Source organism: Mercenaria mercenaria, chromosome 2, assembly GCF_021730395.1.
Source record: "Mercenaria mercenaria strain notata chromosome 2, MADL_Memer_1, whole genome shotgun sequence".
Lineage (NCBI taxonomy): Eukaryota > Metazoa > Mollusca > Bivalvia > Venerida > Veneridae > Mercenaria > Mercenaria mercenaria.
Genome location: NC_069362.1, coordinates 7788591 through 7812314, shown reverse-complemented (window position 1 = coordinate 7812314; position 23724 = coordinate 7788591). Strand labels below are relative to the sequence as shown.

Here is a 23724-nt window from a genome sequence, read left to right as displayed (position 1 = left end):
CTATCTCCAAAACTAATGCAGATATTGAATTGAAACTTCACATGTGTCTTTGGGGTTATAAAACTAGTTGGTAGCATCAAGTCCCATAACTCTGACCTGCATTTTGGCCAAATTATGCCCCAATTTGGACTTAGAAAATCCTAGTTGAAGTTTTGCGTGCAAGTTACTATCTGCCTAACAAATGCAGATATTAAATTGAAACTTCACATGTGCCTTCGGGGTTATAAAGCTAGTTGATAGCATCAAGTCCCATAACTCTGACCTGCATTTTGGCCAAATTATGCCCCCGTTTGGACTTAGAAAATCCTGGTTAAAGTAATACATGCAAGTTACTATCTGCCTAACAAATGCAGATATTGAATTGAAACTTCACATTTGTCCTCAAAATTATAAAACTAGTTAAAAGCATCAAGTCCCATTACTCTGACCTGCATTTTGGTCAAATTATGTCCCCTTTTGAACTTAAAACTTCTGGTTAAAGTTTTGCATATAAGTTACTATCTCCAAAACTAATGCAGATAATGGATTGAAACTCTAGAGATATTTTAACATTCAGGGTTATATTTTCCTGCATCTGGGACAATAGTTATGTCTCCCCCAGGAGACATATTGTTTTTGCCCTGTCCGTCTGTCCGTACGTCACACTTCATTTCCGAGCAATAACTGGAGAACCATTTGACCTAGAACCTTCAAACTTCATAGGGTTGTAGGGCTGCTGGAGTAGACGACCCCTATTGTTTTTGGGGTCACTCCGTCAAAGGTCAAGGTCACAGGGGCCTGAACATTGAAAACCATTTCCGATCAATAACTAGAGAACCACTTGACCCAGAATGTTGAAACTTCACAGGATGATTGGTCATAAAGAGTAGATGACCCCTATTGTTTCTGGGGTCACTCCGTCAAAGGTCAAGGTCACAGGGGCCTGAACATTGAAAACCATTTCCGATCAATAGCTAGAGAATCACTTGACCCAGAATGTTGAAACTTCACAGGATGATTGGTCATAAAGAGTAGATGACCCCTATTGATTTTGGGGTCACTCCATCAAAGGTCAAGGTCACAGGGGCCTGAACATGGAAAACCATTTCCGATCAATAACTAGAGAACCACTTGACCCAGAATGTTGAAACTTCATAGGATGATTGTACATGCAAAGTAGATGACCCCTATCGATTTTGGGGTCACTCCATTAAAGGTCAAGGTCACAGGGGCCTGACCATTGAAAACCATTTCCAGTCAGTAACTTGAGAACCACCTGACCCAGAATGTTGAAACTTAATAGGATGATTGGTCATGCAGAGTAGATGACCCCTTACAATTTTAGGGTCACTCTGTGAAAGGTCAAGGTCACAGGGACCTGAACATTGAAAACCATTTCTGGTCAGTAACTTTAGAACCACTTGACCCAGAATGATGAAACTTCATAGGATGATTGGTCATGCAGAGTAGATGACCCCTGTTGTTTTTGGGGTCACTCTGTTAAAGGTCAAGGTCACAGGGGCCTGAACATTGATAACCATTTCTGATCAATAACTTGAGAACCACTTGACCCAGAATGTTGAAACTTCATAGGATGATTGAACATGCAGAGTAGATGACCCCTGTTGATTTTGGGGTCAGTCTATTAAAGGTCAAGGTCACAGTGGCCTGTTCATGTAAAATCATTTTTTGGAAATAACTTGAGAACCACTTGACCTACAATGTTGAAACTTAATAGGATGATTGGACATGCAGAGTAGATGACCCCTATTTATTTTGAGGTCACTTGATCAAAGGTCAAGGTCACAGAAGCCTGGACAGTGACTTGAGAACCACTTGGCCAAGAGTGTTGAAATTTAGCGGGATGACTGGACATGCCAAGTAGATAATCCCTATTGCAGCCAACCATCAGTGTCTCTTTGACTTTCGCTCCTGACCCCTTTTGACTTCTTGCCTATAGGACTTTGCATTGGGGGAGACATGTGCTTTTTTACAAAAGCATTTTCTAGTTTGAATAGTCGAGCATTGGCTGTCTTACGGACAGCTGTTGTTAATGAATGTATTTGATTCAAATTGGAAATAGTTGTTCCATATCATCACCAACATATGGCACAAGACCCATAACTCTGGCTTCAATTTTTCATGAATTATATCCCTATTTACTTAGAAAATGTTTGCTATATCATAGGTATTGCTAAATGGATTTTATTCAAACTTAAAATTGTTGTTGCACATTATTAACCACATGATACAACATATGGTGCATTACTCTTGCAGGAATATCACTTTAACTATATCCGTTTTATATGGGCACACATCTAGTTTATAATTAACATGTCAAATATTTGAATAAATGAAGCAGTTTAAAACTAAACTGACTGTAATCTGTTATGAACAAAATTTTGAACTGCTTAAAAATCATTCTGTTGTATTCTTGTTGAATGATGTATTCATTGGATGTGCTATTGCTGAGAAAAAACAACACAGGGTAGGGGCAAGTAACTGCACCTTCTGTCCACTAACATGGAGCTAACTTAAATCCTCAACAGAATGTAATTGGTTGGTTTGGTCAAACTTTGTCTGTAGCTTACTGGCACAGACATTTGCGAATTTTCTCAGAGTTAGCCCATTAAAATAAATATTTTTATAGCTCCACTTTTTGAAGAAAAAGTAGAGCTATTACACTCGCCCCAGCATCACCATCACCATTGATCAAAGTCAGATATCAGTATTACTATCAAAGCTATTGATTTGAAACTTAAAACAGTTATATATTATCACAGTGTACACCAGTAGAAACAAACCCCATTACTCTGGTTTGAATTTTGACAGAGTTATACCCCTTTTTAACTTAGAATTTTTTTGTTAATGTTTTTGATAGTCAAATGTCTCTCTTACTATCAAAGCTTTTGACTTGAAACTTAAAAATAGTTATTTACTAGCAAAGTCTACACCATAAGAAACAATCAACATAACTTTGATTTGAATTTTAACAAGAGTTATGCCCCTTTTTAACTTAGAATTTTTTGGTTAAAGTTTTGTAAAGTTTTCCCTAGCAAAGCTCTAATTCAGAGTCAAGCACTGAGAAAAGTCGAGCATGCTGTCTTATGGACAGCTCTTGTTGGTTAAGTACTAGTCCAAGAAAACTGTTTCAGTATTATTGTGGGTTTGGTTTGAATAGTTCAAAGAACTCCATTGACGTATGAAGAGAAACATGCTAATTGCATGGACATTTGCTTTCGTCTCCAAGGCAGCATTCACACAATACTGATAAGATGTAAAAATTTTAAATTGTTTTTGCTTAAAGGTAAGTGTCTTGCAAGTATTGTGGGACTGACTTAAATACTGCTAATGTTTTTACTAAATAAAGGAGAAACCTGCTTATTGCATGAACATTTCATTTCATTTCATTTCTCAGAAAGCCTTGATGCAAAACAAAGAAAAATGCAAATTTTATACCAGTCTCAGTTTTAGGATAAGAGTCTTGGGTTTTTTGCGGGTTTGGCTTGAATAATTTTTCCAGAACTCCATCAGTAGAAGACAAGAAACATAGCATTGACCATAAAGTTTAAAATCAATGTACCAAATTCCTGGCATTTGAATATAAATTTCATAGAATTAAAGTTCCAGCAAAAGATTAAAATAAAGTCAGATTTTTGCATGTGTGTAATGTTGTTGTTTCACAAAGAGTTTAAACTTATTAGAACTACCTTTAATAAATGTTAACTGTAATGTTTTTCAGAGTGAAGAGTTACGTAGGACATTAACAGACAAGAGACCAGATTCTGGTTCAGTTATACACAGCCTAAAGCAGAAAATCCTAAAACTGGAAACACAGATGAGGGACAAGGAAACGTCTTACATGTAAACTATCTTTAATACATCTTCATTGAAAATATTCAGGAATATTTCTTAACCGTTAGCCTGCTGGCGGCAAGTAATTCTGCCTTTGCGACTGTTGCAGACCAAGATCCACGCAGGCTGATCATGGTCTGCACTGTTCGCTATTCAGTCAGTAAATTTTCAGTGAACATTCCTTCGAATAATAAATGGTATTGCCCAAATTGAATGACGGATCAGTCCATTTTAGAAATTTAGCAGGGTAAGGGTTTAAGCAAGATAGTACTATAAAATAGTTGTTGGCCTTATATGAAATTGACATTGATCTTACACATCTTGTTCCTTTTTAGCTCACCAGAGCCAAAGGCTCAGGGTGAGCTATTCTGATCACTCACCGTCCGCAGTCCGGCGTCAATCGTCCGTTGTCCGTCCATAAACTTTTACTTTAAACGACATCTCCTCATAAACCGCTAGGCCAATTTCATCCAAACTTCACAGGAATGTTCCTTGGGTGAAGCTCTACAAAAATTATTCAAAGAATTGAATTCTATGCAGAACTCTGGTTGCCATGGCAACCGAAAGGAAAAACTTTAAAAATCTTTTTCTAAAAAACCAGAAGCCCTAGAGCTTAGATATTTGGTGTGATGCATTGCCTATTGGACCTCTACCAAATTTATTCAAATCATAACCCAGGGGTCAAAAGTGACCCCGCCCCAGGGGTCACTTGATTTTACATAGGAAAATCTTCAAAAATCTTCTTCTCAAAAACCAGAAGAACCCTAGAGCTTAGATATTTCACATGTAGCATTGCCTAGTGGACCTCTACTAAAATTGTTCAAATCGTGACCACGGAGTCAAAATTGACCCCGCCCCAGGTTTTACATAGGAAAATCTTCAACAATTTTCTAAAAATAAACCAGAAGGCCTAGAGCTTAGATATTTCACATGTAGCATTGCCTAGTAGACCTCTACAAAATTTGTTCAAATCATGACCCCCAGGGTCAAAATTGACCCTGCCTCAGGGGTCACTTGATTTTACATATGAAAATCTTCAACAATTTTCTAAAAATAAACCAGAAGGCCTAGAGCTTAGATATTTCACATGTAGCATTGCCTAGGGGACCTCTACAAAATTTGTTCAAATCATGACCCCTGGGGTCGAAATTGACCCCTCCCCAGGGGTCACTTGATTTTACATAGGAAAATCTTCAAAAATTTTATAAAAATAAACCAGAAGGCCTAGATCTTAAGATATTTGACATGTAGCATTGCCTAGTAGACTTCTACAAAATTTATTCAAATCATGACCCCGGGGGTCAAATTGACCCCACCCCATGGGGTTACTTGATTGTACATAGAACAATTTTCAAAATTTTCTAAAAATAAACTAGAAGGCCTAGAGCTTAGATATTTCACATGTAGCATTGCCTAGTGGACCTCTACAACATTTATTCAAATCATGACCCCCGGTGTCAAAATTGACCCCGCCCGAGGGGTCACTTGATTTTACATACTAGGAAAATCTTCAAAAATTTTCTAAAAATAAACCAGAAGGCCTAGAGCTTAGATATTTCACATGTAGCATTGCCTAGGGGACCTCTACAAAATTTGTTCAAATCATGATCCCTGGGGTCAAAATTGACCCCTCCCCAGGGGTCACTTGATTTTACATCTATTAGGAAAATCTTCAAAAATTTTCTAAAAATAAACCAGAAGGCCTAGATCTTAGATATTTGACATGTAGCATTGCCTAGTAGACTTCTACAAAATTTGTTCAAATCATGACCCCCCGGGGTCAAATTGACCCCGCCTCATTGGGTTACTAGATTGTACATAGAAAAATCTTTAAAATTTTCTAAAAATAAACCAGAAGGCCTAGATCTTAGATATTTGGTATGTAACATTGCCTTGTAGACTTCTACAAACTTTGTTCAAATCATCGCCCCCGAGGTAAAATTGGCCCCACCCCAGGGGTTACTTGATAGTACATTGGAAAATCTTCCAAAAAATTTCTAAAAATCATCAGTGCGACATTTGAAACATGTAGCTCATAATACTCAGGTGAGCGATCCAGGGTCATCATGACCCTCTTGTTTAGAACATGTTAGAACAATTTCTATTCATTGTATTTTATATTTGCATGTTTTAATATTTTATCTACACTGAAACTGGTCAAGCTTGCTGACTTTGAATCACTTGCCCCTCGCCTCTGGGTTTGAGCCTCACTTGTGTCTTAATTGTGGAAAGCTGCAGTTTCTACCCAGTTACTCATCCGTTCCATAAATAACACCCAGAGGTTTATGTAGGATACTTCACCACCATTGAAAGCTGTAAATTTGCTATAAGATGATAACTTATTTTTTATAAAAACCAAACAAACTGTGGCATAATTTAGAGGTTATATCTGATTTTGCTCCCAATTTCACAGAAAACTACAGAGTGATATGAAGACAACAAAAGTTGAAGAGATGAAGCAACAGATGGAGGTGTTCTATAACGAGATAGTCCGGTTACAGCACTCTAAAGATACTGGGATGGATAAATCTGCCAGGTTAAAAGTCTTTCTTTTTTAGCAAATAAACCTTCATACTTCAATTTCAGTAATTTTTGTGTGACCAAAATCTTTCAAATGTTCAGTTTTCAATTAAGCCTTGAATTATTTTACCTGAAAATTTGCTGATGTCAGAGTATTTGTAATGATAAATTTTCATGCAATAATAAAAAACAAACTTTAAGAAACAATTAGTTTGTTTTTAATGATTTTGATTTGAAAGTATTTTTATTTTTAGTTTTTATTCCACACTTCTGATACATTGTGGACTATATTCTAATGGCAGGTTTAGAGTAGAGATGAGCCTAAATTTAACTTACTGTAATCTTACAAGGTCATTCTGATATATAGGTCAGAGTAATATAGATAGATCTGTATTCATGTTGTTTAACATCCATATAATTGAAAGAAAACATAAAAGCTTTGTATATCTCTTTGTAAAACAAATATTGAAAAGGATATATATTTAAAACTGCTGTTGCCCCAGAATAGATAGAACTCACCATGATAGTAATTGTTTAAGGTAGTGCAGCAGTAATGATATTTGGCAGATAACATATTCATTGTGGGGTCTACGTGACTGTGCAATTAAGGTCGCTGACTTCGAGTCGCCCCTCATTAGTGTGGATTTGAGCCTCACTTGTGGCATTGAGAAAACCATCTAGCTGGCGTATAGAAGGTTGGTGGTTTTAACCAGGTGCCCACCAGTGATGAAATAATGCATGGAGGGGCACCCAGGAAAGTTGCATATGACCTAAAATTGTGTCGGACGTTAAACCAAACAAAAACAAAAATAAAACATGATATTTCAGCATTTTCTGGCTTTTAGCGAAAGTTATGTGCATTTCAAGTTACCTCATATGCAGTAAATGCCAGATTTCAGTCCTAACTTGTGATAAATGCTTTCAAGATATATGAGCCGTGCCATGAGAAAACCAACATAGTGGCTTTGCGACCAGCATGGATCCAGACCAGCCTGCGCGTCCGCGCAGTCTGGTCAGGATCCATGCTGTTCGCTTTTAAAGCCTATTGGGATTGGAGAAACCGTTAGCGAACAGCATGGATCCTGACCAGACTGCGCGGATGCGCAGGCTGGTCTGGATCCATGGTGGTCGCAAAGCCACTATGTTGGTTTTCCCATGGCACGGCTCATATAACTTAAAGGTAAAGATTCCAACTATCTAAGGTTCAAAACAATAATGTTTAATGGAAGACATAAAATGCTATTGACATTTTAAACTATTATCTCAACAATATGTTTCAGGCCAACAAGTCGGGAAGGCGGTGTGAAAATCAAGGCTTTAAATGAAACAATTTTAAGACTCAATAAATCCAACGAGCAGCTACAATCAGAGAACAGGAGTTTGAAAGAAGATCTCAAAAATGCAATGGATGATCATGGTGGCAGATCTCATGCAAGTAAGTAGAACCTTGTTAGTGTTCTTGCTCAAAACAGGAAATGTAAATTTAAAATTTGGTATTATAGTTTATAATTACGAGGATGCCTCTTGTCAGATTTACATTTAGCCTGCTAAATTTCTAAAAGGGACTGGTCCTTTATTCTATTTGGGCAATTCCACTTATTATTCAAAGTGATGTTCACTAAAAAAATTACTGAGTGAATAGCGAACAGTGCAAACCACGATCAGCCTGCATGGATCTTGGTCTGCACTAGTCGCAAAGGCAGAATAACTTACCACCAGCAGGCTAATAGTTTTAATAGAGCATAGTCATAACTCATAGTAGGAACTATTAACATAGGGTGCTAATGATGGAAAGAAATTTTGATAATGAAATTACTATTGTGTGATATATGTATTAAAATTATATAAAACTGATCACTCACAATTTATTTAGGAAAAACACAAGTTTATGATTGTCAAACTACGTATAATAAAAAATAGAAGTCCGCAGCACTGTATGTGATATACAAAATTATTGTAACCACAAATTTTCTTTTGCTTTGGATTGATTTATTAAGCACACCTATAAGTATTGTTTTATCATTTGGAGTTGTGATAGATCTGTAAGTTACCTATCCGTGCTGTAGAGAAGCTTTTACCACCTACCAGAATATTGTGAATTTATTTTAAGTTACCAGGCCAGACATGAAAATGATTTTTATGGACATTGTTGAGGATATTTATGGAAACCTTTGTATACACATGTACTTAAAGGGACTGGCCTCCAGATTTTATGACAAAACATTTTTTTAGGTATTTGGAAATTAATGCTATGTTTCTTAAGAAAGCTTTGAAACTTAATTACTGACAGACTAAATGTTATGGTTATGAGAATTAGTTGCTTAACCTAATTTTTACAATAAAAATCAAAATGCTTTATGCCAGGTAAACTGCCTTAGGTATAGATATCTATATTTAACGCGTTTAGTATGTAATTCTCCGCGGCGGTATTAGTAAAGATAGCAGAAAAGTTTGTATTGCCGCAGTGGCCCGGGTTCAGTGCCCAACGTGGGCATCTTTTTTTTCTTCATTTGGCAATTTTAAGATAGTTTAGGAACAAAAACTCATATTCTAATGTTGATAATATGACTAAACTTCAGTTTTAAAGAAAGATCATTTTTAGTCAAAATACGGAGGTCAGTGCCTTTAATAAATATATGTTGTATTAGAGAGACAAAAAAGCTAAAAAGAAAAGAAAAGCTAGAAAAGCATCACAATTTGCAGAGAAGTTAAGCATTGATTGCTATACTCATTTTAACAGGTAAAACAAACAGCCCCAGGAAGATTTATACAATTCCAGGACTCAAAAGTTAGTTAACGCACAGTTATTGTGTAATACTTATGGTATTGTATGCTGGTATTGCATGTGTGGCCAGGTGTAGGATATGGCTGTCTTATTGATGCTGTTTACATTTTTGTCATGTAACCTCTCATATATTTGCATAATACATGTATCATGCATGTTTATGAATTTGCTTTTATTTGCCAAAAGGAATACTGGTGGTACACTTTGAAAAAAAATGAGAAAATTTAAAAGTTGAAAGGTAATATGATCCTAGTTTTTAATAAAAGAGCACATTCTGTTTGATCTATTTAATCTGTAACAGTGTAGGATCTTTTAGAATTTTTAAACCAGTGGTACTGTTTTATATTTAAAGAGAAATTAGGGAAAAACCTTGTTACAGAAAAGATGGATCAAAAAGAAGTTCCCTGTTGACAGATAGTTAATGGTAAAAACTTGTTATGCCCCTGCTACTCAATTAAGGCAAGGGTGTGTTCAGAAAATTGTGTCCGGCAAAGAACTTTATCATGCATAGTTGGATTTATTCCTCATAACTTGGCTCAGATGACCACCGTAGTAGGATGATTTGTGGCAAGAAGAAACACATTGCTGACTCATACTTCAAGGTCACTCTGGCTGCTTGTCATATAAGCTTATTTTCTTACATCAACTATAGTGTTAACAGCTCAGGAAATTTATAGTGCATTGTGGGATTTTCAAATATCTAAGCCTAAATTATCATTAAGTAAGCTGATATGTTGTATGCAAGAACCATGATGACAGCTTAAAAGGTCAAGGTCACTGTGCAAGACTGAACTTAGTAAATACATTGTCATATTGCCATTATTCAAAGGACACACACTTCCATGTCCTTGATTCCTGGACTGAAAATTTAGTGATACCATGCTTATTGTTTAATGCACATGGTAGTGTATGCTAGATTTGCATAACTGTGTGGACAGAATGATGTAAGAGGAGGAGTTATAACTTTCTTTAAAAACTTTCATGTAACTGTCACATGCTTCACATAATTTATATTTGTATATCATGCATGTTTTTGAAATGAATTTAACTTGTCATATATTCAGGGAAGATTTAATTGTTGTGTGGTTGCTGATACTGAATCACTTGTCCCTGACTGCTGTTGGTTTAAGTCTCACTTGGTGAGAGCAACAAGAGTTTGAGTCTGGCTAAAAGAAAAACTTAGTTTTTGTCGTTATTCCATATTACTCGACATAAAATAAGAACATGTACCATTCTTTGTCTTTTATTTATCTCATTGTTATACTGTTAAATGTTTTAAGATCATATAACACATTATGACGAACAAATGACTTAAAATACTTGATTTCTAAATTAATATATTCTACATCTGCTAAGGTAAATGCATCAATAGATCTGAGAAAAACATTGAAAAGTTAAGTTGGCATGTTTTTGGCCGCTCTATCTTCAAGCGAGAGGAGACCAGGCGCAAGCATGAGACAACACGCGATGCGATGACCCCTAAAAAACCGCAGACGGCACCCAGCACACGGACCACACCCGAATGTATGACAGCAGACCTCAGCTCACCACGGCTCCGCACCAAAACGATGCCACGAAGCAAGTCAAGAGCTGCTACCAAACACTCAGTGCTAGAAAGCTGTCTGATATATGTCTGTGCTAAAACAAGAACGACAATATTGGCATTATTTCCACGAAAACGGCACGCGTTAAATATTCATGAGACAGCCCAATTCTTCAGCTAGTAAAACTAAAATACGGACTGACCGGGCCTACCACACAAAACACCAACTGATGCACCCCAGACACACTTCACCTTGCAAGAAGCAACGCAACATAGGCACCACACAACATTATAGTGAAGCATTACAGACAACGGAATGCAACCAGGGCCTCACCAATACCATTGTGATGCATTACAACACTTCATATCGCAAGAAACAACGCAACATAGGCATTACCAACACTATAGTGAAGCACTACGGACAACGGAATGCAACTTGGGCCTCACCAGTACCATAGTGATACATTACAGACACAACCTAGGTTTCGCCAATACTGTAATTATTCACTATAGAAGCTTCACTACGCAAAAAAGCAAAGCAACCTAGGCATCACCAGAACCTATAGTGGTGCACTACAACCACTTCACAAGCAAGCAACGCAACGCAACGCAATGCAATCTAGGACTCGCCAGTACTATAAGGACGAAATCCTAGTGACCCGAAGCAACTTCAGGTCAACCAACCTTAAATAGCAAGGTGCATCTTTTGCAATGAAAAACCTTTGGTGCACTGTTTAAGACAATAATGCCCTTGTGATAGCCCGATAAAGGCAAACATAGCTTCACCAAACTGAGCGGACCGTGTCCATAACTGACAGACGACAACGCAAATTACACTGAACTGTTCCGAATAAAATTCATCACACCAAACGCATAGATATATCTCTAGTTCGGCGTCTACCGTATAAATCGCCACAAACAAACACCCAACCGGTTATTGTTTAGCAATCTAATTAACTCGATATCTCGCCTGATCCCCTCAATTCAACATTATTTGAGCGACAGTCCTAACATTTAAGGTATAATTACCGATTCATAAAAATTACAAAACACATAAATAACTCCCAGTGAGCCTTATCTTTTATCTAGAAGCTAAGATATAAATGAAAATACCTAAGCTAAAGTAATACACAAGTTCATGTAATTTCTTTCCTATATATTCTTTTACAGAAAATGTCTTAAACATTAATTTAATTTCCGATATCCTAAAAAAGCAGACAGCTCCAGTTAAAAACATTCTAACGAATGCTGTTATTTATCAACACAATACACCTGAATTCCATAAATCGGGAACTATCCAAAAGTTAATTTCCAGGAATTATCTATCTACGGTACTTTGAAGTTCTTCGACTTGGCTTCTATCACAGAACATTCATTCGTAACTTCTTTGAGTATGATTATAATTGGGATATCGGAGACTTCACAGTGTACGTTGCACTAACAGCTCACTGACATCTTCAATAAACGCCATATAAGAAATCTGTACCCTGAAAGTATAATACAAAACGCAGCAAATCTGACACAAATTTCTCCAGAATGTCAGGTCTTTCACCAAAAAAACTAAGTTAACCATAAAAAACTACTGCATTAGCAACCTTAGGGGTGTGGCGGGAGGGTAAGTTTATCTTTACTGAACGACATGTAGAAGAACATGTAGATTCTGTCAGTGTATAATAACGGTCTATTCGCCCTTTCAGACGCAATGTGAGAAATCTGCACGGGCTTTTTGCTTTATATCGAACAACTGGCTGTGTTCTCGGCTCGCTGAACATGCACATCAGTACTGTATAATAAAACGAGAACCAGTTCAACTGAATAATAAAGGCCGATTAATCCCGAATCCTTAGCAACTAACAAACATTTTAAGTCTCGAGGAATAAATGATATTATTTTAAGGAAATAATTTATATTATTCCATATTACTCGACATAAAATAATAGAACATGTACCATTCTTTGTCTTTTATTTATCTCATTGTTATACTGTTAAATGTTTTAAGATCATATAACACATTATGACGAACAAATGACTTAAAATACTTGATTTCTAAATTAATATATTCTACATCTGCTAAGGTAAATGCATCAATAGATCTGAGAAAAACATTGAAAAGTTAAGTTGGCATGTTTTTGCCGCTCTATCTTCAAGCGAGAGGAGACCAGGCGCAAGCATGAGACAACCACGCGATGCGATGACCCCTAAAAACCGCAGACGGCACCCAGCACACGGACCACACCCGAATGTATGACAGCAGACCTCAGCTCACCACGGCTCCGCACCAAAACGATGCCACGAAGCAAGTCAAGAGCTGCTACCAAACACTCGGTGCTAGAAAGCTGTTTAACAAACCCCATGCGTCCCGTCTCCTCTCGATTTATTGATTTTTCCGCCACAATAAATTTTGCAAAATTTATCCCCAAAAAATCAACACAAAGAAATATTAACATTTACAATTTCTATTAAAGCATCTCTGTGACCGCGGCAAATCTCAAGTAAAATGCAATGAATCCGCGCGAAAGAAATTATAGCGAACGCATAAAATATAGGTAAACATTCAATCCACACGGCCAGCCAACCGCTGGAGTCGAAAATATCACGCGGTGTTACCGAAAGATACTGTAATATTTCTAATACGAATGATCAGTACGTACAGGAAAAACTTATTAAGCGTATTGATGCACTTATCCCTAATAGCATAAATCTGAACAACATTTTACCTGGAAAAAAGTTGCTGTGGCATAACACATTATAGTGTGATTTGGTTAACCGTAAAAATCTTGGGCAAACTAGATCTTAACAAAATAATTCGATGTTAGGTTATTTGTGACGTCAGAACTTCTGAATCACAGTAAGTAGTCATGAAAAATTATTTGTTTTATTTGCGTGTATACATGGTAAAAGTACATACATAGTTTCAAATCACCAAAAATTCGTAATTTCGGATATTTGTTTAATAGTTTACCTAAATCAATGAAGAATTGTATCAACTTTGGCACACACAAGTTTTATTTGAATTTGTGTCCAAATTGTGAAATAATTGTCATAAATTTAAACTCTAGCATGTAAAGCGTCGGTAGCGATGAACATTTTCTCAGAAACTGCTTGAACTATTTGGTCTTTTGAATGTTTGACTCGGGGGATATTGCCCATAAGAAAATAGTATCTTAATATTTCATAGAATCGCGTTAAATTAATTGAATTATGGGCAAGCTACACTGGTTTCGTTTTGTATTTTCAACAAAATAAAATCCCCTTTCTGATTTGTCTTAGAATTTATTAAACGTATAACCAAATACTGTCCGTAAAAGACAGGTCAGCCTCTTCTCTAAATACCGGATCCCACCGACGCTTGAATCTACCAGTACACTTAATTAATCTGAATAGGTGGCCTGCCAAAATAGGCTAATATGAAAACAACTGTAAACATCCTTTATTCGTAGTTATAATAAATCTGCAATAAAAGAGGTTTATGTCTACCGCCGCAAAAATGAATTTGATTCCGTATGACAACCCTGTAATAGATTACTTTAAAACACTCTCATATAAAAACTAATGAAAATAATGCTCGTAAGGTATGATAAACTTTGATGAGAACCCTTACACTAAACCATACGTCATGAATAAACATGATGACGTATTCACTAAGTATAGGCTATACTTTTACCGGTTATAATTGTCGAAATATTTCAAATGCTTTATAAAAGCAGTGCTACACATTATCAGAGAATCGGTAGAGATTTCCGACCAATGAAATAAAATGTGTATTTTATACTTTTTTGTTCTAAATAAAGAATGTCTTGAACTTTTCAATTTGAAGGCGAAGCAGCCATTTCAAATGCCATTAAAACGACCAGGCACGTGATTGGTTTTGAATAAAATATTTATATGAAGGCACCCAAACATAATCGCCACTGAATTTGATTTCTTTATTCGACAAGTCGGTACCCCAGATAAATGGGGAATAATATAATAGTTCTAGAACAATTCTATCGGAAGTTATGCCACATTTATGCCACGTGTCAGGCAACAGTTTGCGTGACACCAATGACCTTTAATCCAAACCTTCACCCCAAGCATTTGCAGAAAAAACAACTGTTTACCCTGATTGGTAATCCAAAAATAGTCCTAAAAAAAAAAAACGGGTATACCGACTGTAATATCGCAAGAATCCTAGTATTGTTAAATCTAAATAAATCTCAACCCTTATGTGGTGATAGGCTTGCTAAATCAACAGAATGAGCCGGATGAAGCAGAGACGAAACAATCCACATACATCTGCAGTCCTGAATAAAAATTATTCTGTGAAACAATCGTTTTTTTGTTTGTTTTTTTTTTTTTAATTTACTTTCTGAAGTGTAGTGGTCAGAATTCGGATCACCATCTGTAGGTCTACAAATCAGGCTCTGAACCCCAAAATTTCAATCATTATTGCTTTGTTTTTTTTGTTTGCCAACTGCTATCAAATCCTTAAATACATTTAAAGCCGCAAAACCACCTCCAGTAAAATCGTCTAGATAGTTCTGCTGTTTGCCTGATTTCATGTTTGATTTCAACACAAAATTCTTAAATGCCACCACGACCTAGTAACCTTTTCTTTTTAACCACGGAAACTTCATGAAAATCATTCTTAAATTACAAGTAATATACAGCCATGATGGATAATCAAGGGCCCCTTCCTTAAATAAATGAGTTTTACAGCTTCGTATGCAAAAACTTATTCAATCAATCTCTTATCATCATAGTTTTAAGAGCATAGCATAGAATGACTACTTTACATTGAAGAAACCAAATGTGTTCGAAATTTAACTTAATACACTAATTTCTGTACATATTGTTACATTGATTAAATATAGTATTAAGTCATTAAACGCCTTGTTTTGGCCTAATCTATGTCACCGTCAACTTGTTACTAAATACTTGTATATTTCAATCTTTTCATGCAAATCATGTAAAACTACCGTCGTGGAAATACAAAAGAATACAGGTATTTTGTGGCGTATCTTTAAATCCTAGCAAATTTTGCAATGTTATCCATTCCTCAAAAGGAAGTGTTGTATCAAAATAAAAACTTTCTGTGTCAGTCCAGTGTTTGTGTTAGCAGAGAAGACTATTAAACGTACTAGACGGTATGCGTTTTGCGTTTTTTGATGACAAGTCCCTTGACCTAGATCTTGACCTATTTTAGAAATTTAACAGCTGTTATTTTGGGTCGATATAGTCTACTTTGACCGGTGAATTTGCTAAGTTAACTATATCAATATTTCTTTTTTTTTTTTTTTTTGAGCTCTGAGACGAAATTTCATTTGAACTTCATCTCCGGGCGCGACCCCAATCTTGACCCCTAAAATGTCTCTGAAATGTTCTACTTGCAAATTATCCCGGGATGTGGGTTTTGATACTTCACTGAAAAGTTATACTGACTGCAGGACACTCCCGAATGTGGAGCGAAGTATGTGCTTTTTTATGGAAAATTTGAATATTAATGAAGTAATTGCACATGCAGTGACGTGTACTCGCCCGAACCGTTTCCGCTGCGTCATTAACCTGCACACATCGCCACCACAAGTCTGTTATGTTTTAAGACCAGGATGCGGGCGATATCACCCGACGCAACTGAAACTGCCCACCGAGCACACGCCATGCTAAAACTTGTACATGTAACAAAGCATTTTCTGAACTTTATCACTGATTGGTTAGATATGTCGCCGCATAAATAATGAACGTTTACGACCACTGCATATAGAATAATTCTGCCCGAGTGTTTTCAGCCTGACCGTCGGTAGACAGTCTAAAATGTCTTTCTTACAAAAAAAGTTTTGATAACTAAATGCCCCCTTTGACCGGCAATATGCCAAATTGATATATTCGTCTCTGAAAATCTGTTCAAGGGAGGAAAGCAGATGTGCCGCCAATAAGACACTGGTAAGACTAACAGAAGGTATGATTTAATTTGCGCATCTTCCTACAGACTGTAACTTTTTGTTCAATATTAGACATGCTGACCATACAGACGAGCCTAGTATAGATGACCTATACACTTACACCGCCACACCCTCCTTGAAATTTTACCTCTAACCATGACATAGTCTTGTGAAATACCCGAACCATGCAAAATACTTAAAAAATCAATAATATTATTAATACACCCACCAGCATTATCTTGTAACTGTCTGTTTCTTCTTTCTCGATATCATTTGCACAATTACCGGTCCCTCGTGCTCCAAGGTCATGTGGAGGTATCTGATTCCGCACCTCGTTCCTGGCCGGCCTTTTGTTTCTCTCCTCTCGTCCTATGGTGATATTCCTGTTGTTGACGATTTTGCTCTTACATTTTGCCTGTGACCTTCGTCCTTCCTTTCCCAGCCTTGTCGTTTAGGTCTAACACGTTCATGCGGCATCTCAATTTAAGATTACTTTAAGTTTATCTTTACTGAACGACATGTAGAAGAACTGTAGATTCTGTCAGTGTATAATAACGGTCTATTCGCCCTTTCAGACGCAATGTGAGAAATCTGCACGGGCTTTTTGCTTTTATATCGAACAACTGGCTGTGTTCTCGGCTCGCTGAACATGCACATCAGTACTGTATTAATAAAACGAGAACCAGTTCAACTGAATAATAAAGGCCGATTAATCCCGAATCCTTAGCAACTAACAAACATTTTAAGTCTCAAGGAATAAATGAAATTATTTTAAGGAAATAATTTATATTATTCTATGCATGCAACTTAAAATTATTGAAGTAGCAGAACTTTGTTGCATAATTTTGTTAACAACATGTCACAAGAAGACATATGTTGTCATCTGTATACTTCATTACTTATATAAGCTTCATAACTTTAGAATTCTAGAGATGCAGTTAACAGAAATATATTATCATTATGCAAAGAATTTTTAAGCACAAAAGGTCGTTTTCAAATTCAGTTACAACCAGATTGTTTTTTTCCGTTAAACAAAGAAGACTGAAATAGTGATGTTATTAAGCAACAGAATCACTGTTTGTGCATCACACTTATTATATCATAACTTTTAATGTCTGCAGAAAAGAAAACCACATAAAACAGGCCAGTATTTGGTACATGTCGTCAAGGAGTTAGATAGTAATCATTGATAATCCTGTAAGAATGTAAAAATGATTTTATCCTGAATAAATTTACTGTTTGTCATTCATAAGTGTGTTACTATATCTCTTAGGCTGCATGCTTGTTATATGATTCTTTCACATCTCAACTCCAGTCAATGATTTTTAAAACAACAAAATCACAGTCTGGGATATATAATTTATAAAATAAATTGAGATGTTTTAGAATCATATCCGTGCAAGTAAGTAACAGCCATAAACTCAAAAAAAAACTTCAACTATATGATGTACAGTCTTAAACAACACATTCTATAAGCCTATGAAGCAATATCAACTGTCAAACATCTTTGTTTAAATGTCCTATTTATTTGTTTATTTATTTATCTATTTCAGAGAACAGGTTTGTACTGGTACAGAATCCAGGAACACTGTTTAGGTTAACTGCCCGCCATTACATAACTGAAATACTGTTGAAAAATGGCGTTAAACCCATAACAAACAAACAAACAAAATTTATTTTATTTCATTTTCATTTCATTTTATTTATTTATCTATTTTTTTATTCATGCGATATTTTAGCTTAGATTTGCTTTGTTTATTTTATTTTGTTTTTATTGTAAGCGCACCTGAGGTTCAGCGTGAACTTTTGGTATAGGTGAATGATTCATTGTTAATCGTCTTGCTTCCATGATCGGTTCATTACAACACTCTAGAGGTAACAGTTTTTGCCCAATCTTAATAAAATTTGGTTGGAATGTTTTTCTTAATATAATCTCGAACAAATTTGAAACTGTGTAATCTGGGTTCAAAAACTAGGTCACTAAGTCAAATTGTAGGAAAACTTTGATAACACTTTAGAGGCCAACATTTTCTACCTGATTGATATTAAACCAGGTCAGAATATTTGTCTTTATTATATAACTACAAACCTAGTCTGAATACTGAGAGTGAGCCTGCTTTTCACTAAATTAAATGAATAAAAAACACTGTATTCAGCTCCCATCTGATATGATAAAATATTCAGTTGCTGGACTACTTGTCCTTGTTGTTACATTCCATTCATCAGAAAGATCACCTTTTCAAATGAGTATTCAGCCTTATTTGTCAAAAATTGTAGTCCATTTTAGGTGATATAACAGCAGAAATAGGTATATGTGTATATAAATAAAAGGGTAATTAAATCAAAGAGTGATGGTCAGGTTAGTGACTTATGGCCATCATGGCTCTCATATATTTTTATCACTTCAAGTTTCACAGAAAGATAGTTTTCTTGAAGTGCAATCGCAGTGACTGGGTGATTATATTTATATACACACTCAAAGCATTTTTCTTCTTATATGCCAAACTGATAAAGATGTAGTCCTAATGGAGATTTTTATGCCCCCAAAGGGAGGCATATTAGTTTTCAACTGTCCGTCCGTTCGTCACAATGTTAACTTTTTGCATGAAGGCACTTTACTCGCGAACCACTGCACCCAGGACCTTGAAACTTCACATGCTGATAGTACTTATTGAGTACACGACCCCTATTGACTTTGGGGTCACCAGGTCAAAGGTCAAGGCACTGCGGGGGCATTTGTCACCATTAGTGACAGCTCTTATTTTAACATAAAAAACATTTATTACAAAGTTTTAGATGAGTTTTCAAGGCCAGAACTACAAAGTAGAGTTAATCTAAAGTATCCAGTATAAAAAACTGGCAAGATTCTCAAGCTGAAAATACAGAATCTTATATATTTAGGTGTAAGTTGATACAATTTTTATCCAAAGCCTCATTAATTTTGGCAAATTACACATCTCTTTAGTGCATCACAGTTTGAACAAAAGGCATTACGGGCCTTTAATATATGAGTGTTTTGTATTATTGTCCTTTATATAAACTAATTGTTTCTTTATTTACTATTTCAGAGGACTATGAGGATATGGACAGAAAAGAATTGTTACGGAGTATCACACAGTTAGAGAAGGTATTAAAAACTTAATTTAAGTTTTTGGTTCAGTTGAATATTAAAAGTTTTATATTTCATTCTTTTAATTAGATATAACAAGGCAGTCTGAAAGACAGCTATATCCCCCGCCACTGTTATGGATATTGAAAGGGTTGATGGTATTGGGTGGAAGAATTGACATTGTTAAGTATATTTTATAGTCCATGTATGATGACATAAATGAATTTGTTCCAAGCAATATGCTGAGAGATTGCATATAAAAAGAATATTGAGTATACATTACAGCAAAGTCAAATTAAAATCCTTCAAGGGGTGTAGGAGGTACAGAGCAGACACAAAATGGAAGGCTCAAACCTTTGACCTTGAGTTGTGACCTTGACCTTGAGCCAACATGGCAGACTCATGAGTTCTGCACATCGTCTTAATGAGGTGATAATTTGACCCAAGTTTCATGAAAATCCTCCAAGGGGTTTAGGACATACAGAGCGGACACAATATGGAAGGCTCAAACATTTGACCTCGAGTTGTGACCTTGACCTTGAGCTGACATGGCTGACTCATGAGTTCTGCACAATGTCTTGATGAGGTGATCATTTGACCCAAGTTTCATGAAAATCCTTCAAGGGGTTTAAGTTATATAGAGCAGACACAATTGTAAAGGACAGACAGAATGACAGGCAGATGGACAGAGACCATTCCTATAACCCCCACCACTCTTGGAGGGGGATTTAAACTGTAACTAGTAATTTGTATATATAAATGGAGATGTTTGAACTGTATGAGGGTGCTTCAGAAAGTTCTGACAATGGTTTTACTGTAAAAAAAACAATAAATTTTAAAGGTATTCCTCGATCAAATCAATGTAGAAATAGAATCCCCATAAGTGTAATTCATCATGAGTTCATTTCCTAAGGACTTAGTTGTGTCTGTCAAAACCATGATATTTGTATGGTATTAATGGTTTGTGTAGTATAATATTTGGCTGGCATCTAATTCTTTTGATATATTGCAGAGATTGGAGAAAGCAGAGAGACATATGGAAGGTTCTTCTATTGTATCATATGAAAGCAAGGCTGCTCAAGTACAAGGTACTGCTTACATGCTTTATTTTTAGCTCAACTATTCGAAGAATAGTCTAGTTATACTACTCACCCTGGCATCAGCGCCACACCTTGGTTAAAGTTTTGCATGCAAGTACATATGGCTATCATTTAAAGGCATATACCTTTGAAAATTGTCTTTGTTTTTCTAGGGCAATTACCAACCTCACTGGGTCAAATCCCATAACTCTGACATGTATTTTGAGCAAATTATGCCCCCTTTTGGACTTCCTGGAAAATCATGGTTAATGTTTTACATGCAAGTTACTATCTCCAAAACTAATGCAGATATTGAATTGAAACTTCACATGTGTCTTCGGGGTTATAAAACTAGTTGATAACATCAAGTCCCAAAACTCTGACCTGCATTTTGGCCAAATTATGCCCCCTTTTGGACTTAGAAAATCCTGGTTAGAGTTTTGCGTGCAAGTATTACAGTTATTACTTAAAGGCTTATAGATTTGAAACTTATTTTTAGCTCACCTGTCACGAAGTGACAAGGTGAGCTTTTGTGATCGTGCAGCGTCCATCGTCCATGCGTACGTGTGTCCGTGCGTAAACTTTTCCTTGTGACATCTCTAGAGGACACAGTTTTCATAGGATCTTTATGAAAATGGGTCAAAATGTTTATCTTGGTAAATTCTAGGTCAAGTTCGAAACTGGGTCACGTGCCGTCAAAAACTAGGTCAGTAGGTCAAATAATAGAAAAACCTTGTGACCTCTCTAGAGGCCATATATTTCATGAGATCTTCATGAAAATTGGTCAGAATGTTCATCTTGATGATATCTAGGTCAAATTCGAAAGTGGGTCACGTGCCTTCAAAAACTAGGTCAGTAGGTCAAATAATAGAAAAACCTTGGGACCTCTCTAGAGGCTATATTTTTCATGGGATCTGTATGAAAGTTGGTCTGATTGTTCATCTTGATGATATCTAGGTCAAGTTCGAAAGTGGGTCAAGTGCCATCAAAAACTAGGTCAGTAGGTCAAATAATAGAAAAACCTTGTGACCTCTCTAAAGGCCATATTTTTTATGGGATCTGTATGTAAGTTGGTATGAATGTTCATCTTGATGATATCTAGGTCAAGTTTGAAACAGGGTCATGTGCGGTCAAAAACTAGGTCAGTAGGTCTAAAAATAGAAAAACCTTGTGACATCTCTAGAGGCCATATTTGTGAATGGATCTTCATGAAAATTGGTCAGAATGTTCATCTTGATGATATCTAGGTCAAGTTCGAAAGTAGGTCACGTGCCTTCAAAAAGTAGGTCAGTAGGTCAAATAATGAAAAAACGTGACCTCTCTAGAGGCCATATTTTTCATGGGATCTGTATGAAAGTTGGTCTGAATGTTTATCAACTGGGTCATGTGGGAAGAGGTGAGCGATTCAGGACCATCATGGTTCTCTTGTTTATTTTTCTAGATCAATTACCAACCTCACTGGGTCAAGTCCCATAACTCTGACATGTATTTTGGGTAACTTATGCCCCCTTTTGGTTAAAGTTTTGCGTGCAAGTTACTATCTGCTGAACAAATGCAGATATTAAACTGAAACTTCACATGTGCCTTCGAGGTCATAAAACTAGTTGATTGCATCAAGTCCCATAACTCTGACATGCATTTTGGTTAAATTATGCCCCCTTTTGAACTTAAAACTTCTAGTTAAAGTTTTGCATGCAAGTTACTATCTCCAAAACTAATGCAGATACTGGATTAAAATTCTATAGATATTTTAGCATTTAGGCTGTAATATTTTCCTGCTTCTGGGACAATAATTGGAATAGTCGAGCATTGGCTGTTTTGCGGACAGCTCTTGTTTCATTGAAATTCTTATAAGTTTTTCATGGAAGTTGAATTGTCAACGAGTTATGAATCAGTAAAAGTTAATTAAATTAACCCTGTAAAATACAAAAACAGTGATTCAAAAGAAACAAAATGTCTGAGATATTTAAAATGTTGATCAAGTCAGTTTTCTGTATGGGACTCTACAGGTCATTACAAATTATTGTAACAGATTCAATGAATTTGGGCAGAAGCCATGAATTATTAAATGCCAGTTCTCTCTTCTTAGAATTTTTTTATCCAAACAATGAACAAGTACGTTTGAATTGTTTCATCAAGCACGTGTGTTTTGATTATAAGACTAGATACACATATTTATTAATTACAGGGAAAATTGCATTAGATGGAAGCCTTGAGGACAGATTAGACCAGCTAGACAAACGAGAGTCAGAGTTACTGGAAATGTTAGACAAGAAAAATGAGAAAATAAAAGTGCTCACAGCGGAGAAAAATAGATGGAAGAAAAGATGTGAAGAGATGGAGTAAGTACTACGTTTTTTTCTACCTATCATCTTTTGATGAATTTTTTTAGCAGTAAGGACCTCGCATATTCTTTTTTTAAGATGTTTTTTGTACATTCTGTAAAGAATTGAATATAAAAATTATACACTGTTAGAATAACTTGGTTAAAGGTCAAAGGTTTTTTGAAGCAGGTTCATTATACCATTTTCTTTCTGAATAGTGCCGGAAATAAATTGGTTTGAAGTATTACATGTTTGCTTAGTGTGGAAGATTTATGAAGATTGTAGGTGTTTTTTTATATAAATTAGTCTGTTTTTAATGATCTGTTGATAATATATGAGAATAGAGTGATGGAGGTATCCAGATCTGTTTGTAAAATACTGTCTTCAGAAATCCTGAAGTATGATGTAATAAGCAGTCTGTTGAAAAATGTGACATTTATATAGATTGCTTGTTTCATATAAATTATATGTTCAAAACTTGAGATTTATGTTTTACACATACATTCTAAATGTGTACTGGTAAATTGCATGAAGATTGCAATGTTCTGAATAATAAGGGGTCAGGTGCTTACTGAAAAAGTATGATGTCTTTTATACATTTGGGAGAAT

At 35.9% G+C, this 23724-nt stretch overlaps 1 protein-coding gene across 7 annotated transcripts in view; it reads left to right on the top strand.

Annotated features, from left to right (window-relative positions):
• Positions 1-23724, top strand: part of LOC123563116 (IQ domain-containing protein E-like) — a 73689-nt gene that overhangs the window by 29731 nt on the left and 20234 nt on the right. For 6 of the 7 annotated variants that reach the window (XM_053529061.1, XM_053529044.1, XM_053529041.1 and 3 more), the window contains 7 exons: positions 3722-3843; positions 6248-6370; positions 7635-7789; positions 9095-9142; positions 19672-19730; positions 20725-20800; positions 22980-23133. In XM_053529061.1, coding sequence (XP_053385036.1) covers positions 3722-3843; positions 6248-6370; positions 7635-7789; positions 9095-9142; positions 19672-19730; positions 20725-20800; positions 22980-23133 — 737 coding nt within the window. The remainder of the gene's footprint in view (positions 1-3721; positions 3844-6247; positions 6371-7634; positions 7790-9094; positions 9143-19671; positions 19731-20724; positions 20801-22979; positions 23134-23724) is intronic. The other variant, XM_053529052.1, reaches the window with a different exon arrangement.